Source organism: Budorcas taxicolor, chromosome 8, assembly GCF_023091745.1.
Source record: "Budorcas taxicolor isolate Tak-1 chromosome 8, Takin1.1, whole genome shotgun sequence".
NCBI classification, from domain to species: Eukaryota; Metazoa; Chordata; class Mammalia; order Artiodactyla; family Bovidae; genus Budorcas; species Budorcas taxicolor.
In genome coordinates this window covers 12,657,878-12,671,332 of record NC_068917.1, presented here as the reverse complement: position 1 = coordinate 12,671,332, position 13,455 = coordinate 12,657,878, and the positions used below count along the sequence as shown (strand labels likewise).

The 13,455-nt window shown below is 55.7% G+C and overlaps 1 protein-coding gene across 1 annotated transcript in view; it reads right to left on the bottom strand.

Annotated features, from left to right (window-relative positions):
- Window positions 1–10,510: 10,510 nt before the first annotated feature.
- The window catches only part of KIF13B (kinesin family member 13B), a 201,505-nt gene continuing 198,560 nt past the window's right edge, over window positions 10,511–13,455 (bottom strand). Inside the window, exon 40 of the mRNA XM_052645142.1 lies at window positions 10,511–10,797. Coding sequence (XP_052501102.1) covers window positions 10,511–10,797 — 287 coding nt within the window. The remainder of the gene's footprint in view (window positions 10,798–13,455) is intronic.

Here is a 13,455-nt window from a genome sequence, read left to right as displayed (position 1 = left end):
CCTCTGCCACTCGTGACGGGCACACAGTGACACTTGGCACCTGTGACCTGAGCCCTCCTTTCAAGTCTGCTGTCCCATCTCCTCCTCTAGGAGGCGAATGTGAAGGTCTTGCCCTTTCCTGGGTCTTGGCTCTGTCTCTGAGTTCTGGGGGGGAACCTGAATGTCCCAGCTCTCGGGTGTAGCTGCACTTTGTGGAGGCAGAGAGTATCAAAGGTCACCACTCTTCCTGTTCTCTCTCTATTTGAGCATCTCTTCAGTGCCTGTGTTTGGGAGTTTCGCTAAGCCATTCCAACTCACTCTGCTGTGCCCTCCATCATAGTCACAAGAGGTAGTGGGGCTGGGCCAGTGCTGGGTCAGTGTCTGCTCCGCCGTGGGCTCTCCAGCAACCAGAGCTTTCTGATAACCATGGTTCAGCCCAGGGGGCAGCTGCCTGGATGCTCGTGTGTACCTCAGTAACTGTTGTCAGGGACCTGGGCTCTAAGGTGACCTGAGGACTTCAACTTGACTAAAATTCATGTCCCTCCCTCCCCTCTGCTCCAGCTCTTGGCCTCCAAAAGTGGATGGTTCTCCAGGGGCCAGCTCTGTCACCTCTCTCACTTCCAACCTCTTAGTCCCATCCTCAGGAGATGTGAGAGACATAGGTTCAATCCCTGGGTCGGGAAAGATCCCCTGGAGAAGGAAATAGCAACCCACTTCAGTATTCTTGCTTGGAGAATCCCATGGATAGAGGAGCTTGGTGGGCACAGTCCATGGGGTCGCACAGAGTCGGACATGACTGAGTAACTAGCACTTTCATGCATTATTGAAGCCCCCGAGAGTAGAAACCACGCCAGAAGCAGTGCCTCATTGGGAGTGGCCCTGGGAGAGGGTCTCCAGGTTGACAAGAGGGCTCGGTGGCCCCTAAGATTGGCACCTTGTTTCACTGGCTGGGTCGTGACTCCCCGCCAAGTTAACCCACCCTTAGAGTGAATGGAAGAAGGTACTGGTCGTGACTTGACATCTCTGGGGGTGGGGGGGCCAGTGAAAAGGGAGACGTGGACCCTCCCCGAGGAAGGCGAGTGTGACTCACCGGCGTGCACAGCACGCTGGCCACAGCACACAGGGTCCTTCCTAACGTCCCGGCGCTTCCAGGTCGGGTCTGATGTCAGTCAGGCTTCCGTGGAGCACGGACACCTCCTGCTTTACTGGAACCATGAGCCCTGCAAAAAGTGGTGAGGGTGATTTTTCCAATTCATCATTCATTGAAGCAATTAAACTAGAAATAGAACATTAGTGCTGTGTTAATGTAAACAGCAGCCCATCTAGCGGCATCACCCTGAAGTCTCTAGTTTTTAACACCAGGTCCATGGGAGGCGGGCAGTGCATGGACTTGCTCAGCAATGGACTGAACGGAGGTGAGAGAGCTCGGGCATGTGCTGCTTTCAGGAGCAGGAGTGGTAGCCGTCATCTGCCTTGAGAAACACGCCTCAGTATTGCTAGTCAGTGAACCCCTTAATCGCACATCTCTGAAATCGGGCACCACAAAACCAAAGTTCCTGGGGGTGGTGGGCGCTCTGGTAAGGCTGCTCTCGATGGCGCACTGGCTCTCCTCGGACGCTCCTCTCAGAAGAGTCTCTGCTCTTCCTAATGGTTTTTCTCACACTGGTCATAGAAGGCCAGTCTGTGCAGCCCACGCCTCCCCCTGGCCCTCTGGCCCTCGGGCTGCCCCTGCATGTGTTCTCCCCACCTTGGGTTCACCCGCTGTCCCCACCAGAAGATGCCGAGAACATCCTCGCCGCCTCCCAGGAAGAGCCCACAGCCTTCTCTGACCCCCTGGGCTCCCCTCCCTCCCACGGCCACGGTCACTCTGGGTATGCAGTACCTTCGGAGGACCAGTTTCTCTTTGTTTTTTAAGTGCCTGCACAAGGTGCAGACCTCTGGGCCCTGCCAGAGGGTTGGCCTGTGCCCTGCCCCTCCCTCCCTGACCCTGCACTGGGCCCCTGGGGGTCTGTTGGCAGCTGACCCCCGCCAGGGCCCCCGGGCTCCACAGGCAGGACAACTCCCAAGGGGAGCGCGGGGCACGGCATTCAAGGCTGGCTGTGTCACTCTTGGCTGCACCGCTGCGGTCATGATCACAGACTGAAGGCGCCTGCTTAGCTAGCGAGTGAGCAAAGTGAACGTGGGGCAGCCGCCGCAGGTGCATCCAACCCGAGGGCAAAGAATCCAGAGTTAAGACCAGGATGACCCACCTGCCAGTCACGGGAACCCTGGCTGCCTGGCTCATCCTGTTCTTCAGTCTGTGGGATCGAGGTGTCTGCCCACAAGGGCTGAGGAAAGCCGTCATCAGTAATGGGAAATGAGATCAGAAGTGCACCTTTGAAGATGAGTGTGAGACTATTCGTTTGCTTCTCTTTTAAAGTACATGGAGTCTGACCTGAATTCGGGGCCTTGGCCACGTGGCAGGTAGACGAGGGTTCTCCTGGGACCGCGCTGTTGGCACCAAGGCACTGAGCTGTGCTCGAATGGGGGCTGGTGCGCTCCAAGGTTTTGCAGAATGGAACAATCCATACCCAGGCACTTTATTTTCATGAGTAATCCAGGCTTTTTGTTCAGACAGTGGAATAACCCACATGCTGGGCCTTCCCATTTAACACGTATGGCGTTTGCTGGAGGAACTGTAAGCAGGTGGCATGGAGGGGGTTGACGGAGGCAGTGGGGTGGGCAAGTGTGCCGTGGGGCGGCCACACGCAGACCCCTGGTTCTCCAGGTGCCGGGTCCAGGTTCCACCAGCGCCGGTCGGCTCCCTGGGTTGTAGCTGTGGCGAGGCCGAATTGGGGGGAGAGGCTGGTTTCTCTCAGCTCACCTGGATGTGGGCTCTGGGCCGCCGGGCACTGGGTGATGGTTTGCTCCGTCTTCCTGGGCATTCGTTGCGGGGATGGGAGCTAACTAGTGCAGCGAATTCTAAAGTGGAAAGTGAGTTGACGATGGTCATGCGATCAGATGCCTCGGGACTGCCCAAAAGCATTTAGCATCCACCAAATAGTCGAGTACCTGTGCCCGGGCGGGGGCGGGTGTTGTGGGCGCGCCACCCCTCTGCCCCCACCGCCACGTCTTAGTCTGTGTCTCCCTCTGCCGTTTCTGGGTCTCTGTCCCCGTCTGTGTGCCATGCGTCCCTGGGGGGAGTCGCACCTGTGTCTCGAGTCTGCTGTAAGGTGTTCAGTCTACCTCAAGGGGTCGTCATGGTCAGCTCTGTCCCACAGCAGTCCTTCCAACGTTGCCACACACACTGGAATGTATATCTGCCCCGGCCCCGGCCCGCCTTCGTCAGTTACCCTCCTGACCCCATCTCTTCCTCTGTCACCACAAACTCTAGTGCAAATTGGATGCTGCTTTAAATGTGAAAACAATTGTTCAAAAGCTATAAAACCTGAATGAAAGCTAAAGCTGAATTTATAAGCCTTGTTGCATATGAGCCAAAAGTGCAAAAAGCTCTATATAATGAACTAACCTGCCACTCGTATAAATATAAATATATATAAATATATTAAAATCAGACTGTTCTACAAAACTGTGTATTTGTATTTTTGTGTACGTACAATTTTCTGCTAAGCAGAAGGAGGATGTAGTATAGGATGCTGTGAGAAGAGATTCGGTTTAACCCTGTTTCTTTGTTACTTATTTTTGTTAACATCAGATGCCTGTCTTTGTCTCACGTGTATGACACTGTTTGGAAATCTGCAGTATCTCTCTTCCTTAGGGCCAGTGTCCTCTAGAGAATGAAACCTGGGGTGGAAAGAGCCGTCCTGGGCACCGGACTTGGGGCAGTGGCCCAGGTTGCCCGGGTGCCACTGGAGGCCCTGAGGTGGGACTAAGGGAACCAGAACTCCCCTTTCTAGAAATCAGCTTCCAAAACAAGACTGTCAGCGCTAAGGCAGACTCCCCACCAGGAGGGGGGCGCACGAGGGCCAGAAGGTCTCCCAGAAAGCCAGCCTGGCTCCCTGGGCTCTGGCCCCTCTTCCACCTAGTTGCCGCCTTTTTCAGATCAGGTTACAAAATGCCTCGTCTCTGCCGAGCTGCTGGCGCTTCATCCCCCAGGCCTCCAGCCCCAGCTCCCTGGAGGGTCTCAGAACCCACCTTCCCGGTGCTAACACATAAAAGGCAGTAGTGCAGCTGCCAGCAGCAGCCGGAAATGAGCATCAGACTGGCTCTGCGTGCCCCGGACAGCCGGCCTTCCCCCGACAGAAGCCCCAGGCCTGGGCCTGCCCCCTGCTCCCGCCCACCTCTCAGCGTGCTCCCACCAGCCAGCGTCCCCCCCCCCCCCAACCCCGATGTGAACCTTCTCTAGGGAGAGCGATACTGCACCTTCGCCTGTGGGACTCATATTTATAACAATGTGTGATGACTGTAGCAAACAGCCCTTGTTTCTGGATGTACATGGTCCGAGAAACAAGTGCTCTCTTGTATTGATTAAAATAGTTCCAATGAGTCCTGTATCCTTGTATCTCCTATTCTGGATTAGTGCCTTTTGGACAGTAGACTGTTCTGTAATTAAAATGTAGTATACTGCTTTTTTGTACAGTTTTGTTTTAATAAAACTTTTTTTTAATTTGTGTTTATTTTAGTATTGTACCTATTAGAGAATAAAATGTATAACTGAACAAAGGCTGGCCGGGATTTCTTTTGAGTAACCACAGTCATTCGGGAAGTGCCCAACCTTTCTGTCTTGAACATCCGTCCCTTCGTGCTTTAAGAACAGTCTAGCGTCCCAGAGACAGGAGATCGCTGGGAAGGGGTTCAGGGGATGATCAGGCATCTCCTGTTTGAGGGAATGTCTGCCGGGAATCTGGCCCCTGCTGCCTCCAGTCTGCGCTCCCTTCGTGTCTGCCTGAATTCCCCAGGAGAAGCTGTGCCTTCCCGTAGCTTCCCCTCCGTGGTCCCCTCACCACAGGCCCCGTGCCCATGTCCTGAAATCACTAGGATGCTGGCCGCCCACGAGGCCCACAGCCCTTACGTTGCCGAGCCGCACCCTCAGCACCTCGCTTTCCTACGGAAGCCCTCTTTCCTGGGGCTTCACCTTCCTTCAGCAGTCAGTAACAACGTGAGAGAAAGCTGAAGCTTTGTTCTCTGCGTTTCTTGAAGGCAAATGGTTGGGAGCAAATTCTTAAGCAGGACCGAAGGACCAGGTGCCCAAGCTCCCATCTCACCTGACAGGTTTACCAACTCCTCAGAGAAAAGGGAGCTGGGGTTTGTTTTCTCACACATGGTGTCTTCAAGCTTTGAGCTGTCTCCAAGCTTTAGGCTGCCAGTAGAGAGACGAGCAGGTCTGCAGAGGAGGGATGCCCAGGCCGTCACCACCCCATGCTGCTCCTGTTTGGGCCAGAACTGCTCCTTCCGGCTGTGCCCACAGCATACCATCCCTGCGCCTCATCTAGAGTCCTCCAAATACGCTTGCCTGGAGGGAACCTCCTCCACCCCCCAGAGCTCCAGGGCCCCCAGCTGGTGGGCACTGCGCTCTAGTTCACGACCATGGGGCTCGGCCGGCAACATGAAGCCCAGTGCAGGACGGCGCGCAGCTGTTCCGAGTGATCCAACCAGGGAGCGAAGGGACACAATGTGACCCCCCACTGGCACCATCTTAGGGTCTGAGCGACTAGAAACCCCACAGCCTCAGGCAAAGGAGATCTCATTGAGTTGCAAGAGGGTAAGTAGCTGCCCAAAAAACGAGATTTATCCTAGGAGCTAGATCCAGCTGAGATGCTTGCCTCGGAGCAGGACAGCTTCTGGCTGCCAAATTTCTGTCATTATTTGGCAGCGCTTATCATCTCTGCGAACAAGTCCTGGGCACTTATGAATATAAACAAGTCCCGCCAGGACGTGCTCTGACTGCTGGCCACCTCCCCATCAGCCCTCCTGGCGGCTGTGGTCCTTACATTTGCAAGTACATTTTATCTCAGGCAAGGTGCTGGCAGAGTGACTCACCCATGTGGGGCCACCAGCATGCTGGGCTGACCACGTCCCCGCGGGGAGGGTGCGACCCTGGGGCCACCTCAGAAGGCCTGCTCCCCTCCCCAGTGCTGTTTGGGTCCTCGCTGGGTGCTACGTCCTGAGGATGCTGGCTTGAGGCAAGCAGGACCCAAAACTTTTGCCATCAGTTTCCACAACCTGTGGAGATGGGACCTGCTGGCACCCACAGCCTTAATCCTCCTCCCCCGAACCCCTTGCTGCAGAGGTTTTGAAGGTCTGCTCACCTGTGCGGCAGTGCAAGGAAGCCCTGCTCCCTGACTGCGGCGTCTGACATGGGGCACGGCACACAGATCCAGGGGGACATGGAAGCCGAGGCCCAGAGCCGCGACATGCCTGCTCCAGAAAAGTGGCCTTCCACCGAGTTAGCCCAGAAGCTCCAAGTCTAAGGTCATCAGGAAGTTTCTGTTGGTCCTTGGCTCCTGAAAGATATCTTAACTGACCCGCCACAAAACCACATACGTGACAAAGACTGCCAGGCCCGGGGGTATGTGCTCAGGGGACCTGCTCCTGCCCTGAGCCTCCCCTCTTCCAGTCTCCATGCTGAAAAGCCGCGCCCCATCACTCAGAACCAGGCCACCCCGGCCCCTGGGGAACAGTCTGGAATGAGCTCAAACACCCCTGCCTTGGTGGGGAGAGGGGAAAGCACCAGGAGGACCACAGACGTAGGCAGGAGATCATCTGGTTTTATTTAGAGGCTGTTGGTCATATGGTGGGAAGGCATATAAGGTACAAAATTACAGACGTTTAGTTCACTATACAATACAAATCATTAAGTCTTTACAGGTCATTACAGAGTCTTTGGATTTTTCTTAACTCCCATTTCACATGTAGGAAATCAACAATCCCCCAATCAAAATCACTTCCTTGTGTGAACCTGTCATATTTACAGAACTTCACACAGAGGCAACGCCCCCAACACGATTAATGAGCAGCACGCAGAAGGCACGAAGGGTTCCTCCAAGAAGGGTGCACACAGGGACAAGGGGGTTGGGGTCTCAGGCTGCACAACCTGTCCTGGAGGTGAGGAGTGACAGACAGACAGATGGAGCGGCGACCCTGGGAGCTAGGAGGTGTGAGAGCAGGCAGGCCTCTGTCAAGGGCGGCTCATCTTAGCCCAGAAAACCTCCCAACGGTTTCACAGACAAGGGAGTAATCCAAGAGGAGGGAGAGGAAGGAAGGGGCAGGGGTGCTCCTAAGCCTTTCAGACTCCTCAGGGGCCATTCACAGCTCACTAAGCACACAGGGCCCTTCCTGCCAGCCTCGCCAGCCCGACTCAGCCCCGCAGCTGGGCTTTCTCACCCTCCTGCTCCCTCTGGGCATCAGCCACCCCCACTGCCTCCCTCCACGGTCCCCTGGGGTCTGCAAAGCAGGCAGGCCCCGCCCAGCCTTGACCTGTCCTCAGGCAGCCTGGGGGCCCCCCCACTCCTGCTGTCTTACTAAATCCCAGAGCCTGACTGGCTGACATTTAAACAGGTCTGTCAGCAAGCCGAGGACTTCAGACAGAGGGAAGGGGGAGCCCCTCCCTCCAGCCCAAACACTCTCCAGCCACACCCTACCCCCAAAACCCTCAGGCCACTGCCCTGCCAGCAGCGCTGACAGATGAGGGTGCCTGGGGCGGCCTGCGTGTTGCCCTGGCCACGGGGACAGCTCACCAGGAGGACCAGTGACGTGGCCTTCCTAGCACAAGCATGGGCCCAAACTCGCTTCATTCTGAGAAAACCCCAGGAGAGCCGGGGGCTACAGACTTGGGAGCAGCAACAGAGTTCTCCTCGCGGGAGGAAGGACCACCTCTGCACACAGGGGCCCTGGCCACTGGCCCCCAGTCCCAACGGCACAAGGCCAAGGGCTCTAAGGAGATGCTGCCTCACTGGGTAGGGACACCAAGCCCCCGTGAGTGTGGGGCAGGGCTGGTAGGAGACGCTCAGGCAGAGGGAACTGGGGATGTTTGAAAGGAAGGCCCCGGGAGAAAGAGGGGTGAGGCCTCCAGGGACAACAGGGCTGGAAGGAGCTGACCCACATCACCCAAAGCTCCTCTCAGCCTCCGCAAGCTCCAGCCAAAAACCTGCTCAGGGCAGTGGCCCTGCTGTCGTTTCACCCACTTTAGCTCAACCAGCAACAAAAAGTGCAGCCTCTCATCCCCCAGCTGACCACACCAGGCCAGTTCTGAGAGGCTGTGACACCCGTCGCAGGGCAGACGTGCCCCAGCAAGTACTGGGCTCCGTCCATGAGGATCACAAACACCCTGACCACTTTCTGGTTCCCCACATTGTCTCTGCAAGTGTGGGGTGCACAACTTTCTGCCCCTGGGCAGCTCACGGAGACTGGGAGCAAGGGCCACCCTCCCAGGGACAGGAGGGTGTCCATAAAGGAGGATCTCACACTGGAAACAGATTTGAAGGAGAATGTCTATGTTGGGAAGGATGTTGCATAGAAAAGCTGACACAGAATTAAGAGCACTTAGTTCAGGCACACGCCTTGCCTGGCAGGGGTTCCCCCAGCAGACCAGTGGAGGACAGAAGGGAGTGCCAGGGGTGGGACCCCCGGCCCCCTGCAGACCTGGGGCTCTGGCAGCCCTGGCCCCAAAGGAAGGAGACAGGCTTCTTGTGACGGAGGGCAAACCACCAGCCTGGAAGCTGCACCCGGGGAATGAGGAAGATGCCTTCTGCCCGGGTCAGGGCACCTGTCATGGGGGAGCCCCCCACCCCTCCCCAGAGCCCCTGGCCAGCTATCCGCTGGGGCAGCAGATAGGGAGCAAGGGCACACCGGGCCAGGTCACTAAAACCTGCAGACTCCGTGCCGGGCTGCTGTGCCCTGGGCGCACGGAGGTCTAGGTGGGCTGGGAGCCGCTTCTTGGGGACACAGAAAGAGCTGGGACGGGGAATCAGAGGCTGGGGCTCCCACACACTGGAAAAACCAGTAACTCTCCTTGGTTTCAGCCTGTTCACCGTGAGAACCCTTCCAGCTCCCAAGCTCAGAGTACTTGTTGAGACGAAGGGTGCGATCTTAGACTCCCGGGCCTGTCCCCCGTTCTAAATCGGGCCAGGGCAGCTTGGGGTGACGAGATCTTGTTCTGGGCGGGCGAGCCCATAGCCGGCAGAGCCTGCACGCAGCTCCATCCTGTCCCGTGGTCCCGGAGGCACAGGAGGAGCACGCGGGCCACCTTCAAGTGAGGGGCTTCATGTTGCTAGAGAACCGAGTTTCGTTGTTCTTTTTTTTTCAAGCTTTCTGGCTATCATTTTTAAGAGTCTAAACACGAGAACTGAAGAGGCAGCCTAGAATGCTGTATGCAAACTCCAGCTCCAAGCTTCCACCCCCGACTACACGGTGCCCCCAAATCTTGCTCACAGCACAGGCCCAGTGGCTCCCGTGATGACAGGCAGGGAGGCGGCCGAATGTTCGTCACCAGGCCACTGACCACCACCTTGGTAATTCGAGAAGCACTGATGGAAAAAGGGCTCAGGGCCAGGGCTGACTGGCCCATGGCTCCTAGAGGTCCCCAGGGGTGAACCCCGCCAGGCTGCAGCCCTGGGCTGAGCGGGCATCAGGGCACAAAACTGCCACGAAGCTCAACTTGTCTAAGGACCCTCCCAGACCCCCAACTGCACCAAGGAAGGCCGTGATGCCTCTGAACACAGAAGCACAACCACCACCTCCTCCCGTTTTTGCTGTCAGCTGAGAGTAAGGCCACTTGTGCATCTGTGTTTAAGACACAGGGAGGAGGTGAGTGTCCTCTGGCCCCTCCAGGAACCCCCATCCGAGGCAGCAGGCTGGCCGTTCCGCAGCGGTCACGGAGGCCGGTGATGTGCAAGGTGGCCCCTGGGCACCAGTGCTGAGCGGACGATTGTGGCTCGCGAACAATTTTAGATTTTGAAAAAATAAATATAAATAAATATATTCCAGGAACTCTGTGAAGGGAATAAATGGCAAAGAGAGAAAACTTTCCAGGTATAAAGATGCTGAAACACCCACAAAGACACCTCTAAGAAACCCCATGGAAAGAAAGAGGCAGGCCCGGGAAAGAAGAGGCAGGCCCGGGGCCCAGGCACTTAGAGGAGCCGGCACTTGGGGGTGTTGGGGGTAACTGGGGTGCAAGCCAGGACTTGAGGCGCTGGGGGCCACCTCCATAGAAGTGAAAAGGCACTAGTTAACAATTATGTTTTAAATTAAGAGGTTAACAGGGTCACCAGAATAGAACAAAGAGCAACAGCAGCCGTGAGTGGGCAGCCCCAGGCCCAGGGAGACCACGGGGACCTCACCCTGGGCTCCTGAAACCTTCCACCTGAGGTCCAGCTGAGATGCGCCCTCACCCCTGGGGAGAGGGCGAAACGGGGCGGGGTGGGAGGGGTGGGTGGTCACCAGCCCCACGTCACCGTGCAAAAAGCATTCCTGGCCTGTCTCCAGGGAGAGCAGCTGGAGGGCCCCCCAGGACTGTCCCCACAAAGGCTTGGAGGGGCCCGGCGCCCTCTGCCCATCACCCTGGAAGGATGGGAGGCAACTGCCCCGCCACTCAGCTGGCCCAGGACTTGCGGTTCTCGGGGTTTCCGTGGCCGCGCTCAGCCCGCAGCGCCGTGCCCTCGGTCTTGGCCAGCGCTGCAGTCAGTGAGGCCAGGTTGGTGGCGGAGCCGGAGAGCAGGCCACTCCTGCGGGGCTCGGGGGCGCCCTGCAGACGGAGCCCGGCGCTGCGCCTCCGCCCCGCGCCTGCTGCCCTGCGCACGCGGCCCGGCCTCACCAGCAACCCGTAGCCGGGGTTGCACTTGAAGTACTGCCTCCCGCCGATGGAGCCGTCGTTCTTACCTGCAGAAAGAGAGGACGATGTGGAGGCGGTTCCCAGACCCAAGGGACCCCCATGTGCCCGAGGAGCTGTGCCCCGTGGAAGGCATGGGGCCTGGGCAGTGCCTCCCGGCAGCACCGGTGGTCACTGCAGACAGATCTCAGCGGCCTCAGACACGGTCAAGGCCTGGCCACTTCTGATGCCCACGTGCCAAAGCAGAGCCCGCTCTTCCCCCTCGGCACTGACCGTTTTCAATCTGGACAGTCAAAATGCAAACCAAGCAAGGAGGTTGTGAGATAGAATGATTATTTTTTCTAAATCTATTGGATGGAAACTGGCAGATTACCAAACTGAAGCTAGAGAGATGCGCTTCCTGGTGGCTCAGTGGTAAATCCACCTGCCATGCAGAAGACTCGGGTTTGACCCCTGGGTCAGGAAGATCCCCTGGAGGAGGAACGGCAACCCACTCCAGGGTTCTTGCCTGGAGACTCCCACGGACAGAGGAGCCAGGCAGCTACAGTCCACGGGGCCGCAGACAGTAGGACCCAGCTGAGAAACTGGACAGCAGCGGCTAATGAGCTGCCACCCTGGTGTGCCAAGGCACGGAGACGTTTCCTTCATACAAGCAAACAGAAAGTGCTTTAGGTGAAGCACAGCACAGGGCGGGGAATGAGGACTGGGTCCCTGATCCCTACGTGTCCACCAAGCTTCCACTCAGGGAACAGCTGCCCTGCCCTGGGACACACTGGCAAGAGGGAGAAAGGCAATCAGGCCGGCGGAGCTCAGTGTGTTGGACGCAGAGAGCCCCCTGTGTCTCCTCAAGAGAAAGTACGTCCACACAAAACTTGGATGAGTACTCCCCGCTGCCTCACTCGCAACGGCCAAAAAGTGGAAGCAACCCAAATGTCTATCAACTGACAAGTGGATGAACACCACGGGGCATCCTTACAATGGGATCGCATGGGCCATAAAAAGGAGCAAGTGCTGACAGGCCGCAACCAGCTGAGCCTGGGGCGCTCGAGAAGTGAAATAAGCCAGCCACGGAAGCTAGGGCCGCTGTGACTCCATGAATATCGAAGCCCAGATTAGGACCTTTCATATCAATTTTGACAAACAGTATAGATTCATGGTTTACCTGGGGCTTGGGGAGGGGGGTGTCTTGCTAATCGACATACAGCTTCTTTTGAGGGGGGGATAAATCCATTGTAGGTCCGTCTAGTCAAGGCTATGGTTTTTCCTGTGGTCATGTATGGACGTGAGAGTTGGACTGTCAAGAAGGCTGAGCTCCGAAGAACTAATGCTTTTGAACTGTGGTGTTGGAGAAGACTCCTGAGAGTCCCTTGGACTGCAAGGAGATCCAACCAGTCCATTCTGAAGGAGATCAGCCCTGGGATTTCTTTGGAAGGAATGATGCTAAAGCTTAAACTCCAGTACTTTGGCCACCTCATGGGAAGAGTTGACTCATTGGAAAAGAGTCTGATGCTGGGAGGGATTAGGGGCAGGAGGAGAAGGGGATGACAGAGGATGAGATGGCTGGATGGCATCACCGACTCGATGGACGTGCGTCTGAGTGAACTCCGGGAGTTGGTGATGGACAGGGCGGCCTGGCGTGCTACAATTCATGGGGTTGCAAAGAGTCGGACACGACTGAGCGACTGAACTGAACTGAAAACCCATTGTAAAATCAGGTTGCACAACTCTGGAAATATAGTACGAACTGCTGAACTGTACCCTTTAAACTTCTGGATTTTTTGTTATGTGAACTGCATCACAATAAAACTATTTCCAAAAAACAAAAAAAAACCCTGCAGTTCATTTGCTATATACAATGTAGCTAGGGCATTATGCTAAGTGAAATAAGTCAGATAGAGAAAGAAAAATACTGCATGTTATCTCTTAAGTGTGGAACTGAAAAAATAAAACAAAGGACTATAACAAAACAGAAGCAGACTCGCAGGTGCAGAGAACAAACCGATGGTTACCTGCTGGGAAGAGGGAAGCGGGAGGGCCAAGACAGACGTCGGGGATTAAGAGGCACGAGCTACTGTGTATAAAATAGGCTACAAGCATACATCATATGGCACCTGGAACACAGCCAGTGTTTTATAATAACTTTAAATGGAGTATAATCTATAAAAATTTTGTATCACCAGTTTGTACACTGGAAACTAATACTGTAAATCAACTGTATCTCAGTTTTTAAAAAACAACAGGAAAGTAATTCTTTAAGCCCTGCCCTCAGTTTTTCTGCAAATGATGATGTCTTGGCTTGGAGGTGAGCCGTTCTATACAGGAGACTCACCTCTCCTTCCATCCTCCTGCTGGGGGCCCAGGAGCCTGGGGGTGTCTGGGGAACACCTGAGGCATCTGAGCCTCCACGCGGGCGTCAGACTTCGCAACCTGAGCTAGCACAGCACACAGAGCTGCTATGGCAGTTCAGATGCAGCTGTTTCTGGGACTAAAACCTAAACCCCAGGATTTAAATTCATTATCGAATTAATATTTAGTAGCTTTCAATGAATGTCTTAAGTTTCTGACAAATCTCTGCAAGTTATAAAAAGAGAGAGAATGTGACTCTTAAAACACTTAGGAGAGCCTTATCTAGTGAAAATTCCTGATTTTGAGAAGTGTTAACTGCGGGGCTCAGAGAGGTCAACGATGTGCCCAAGGGCATACAGCAG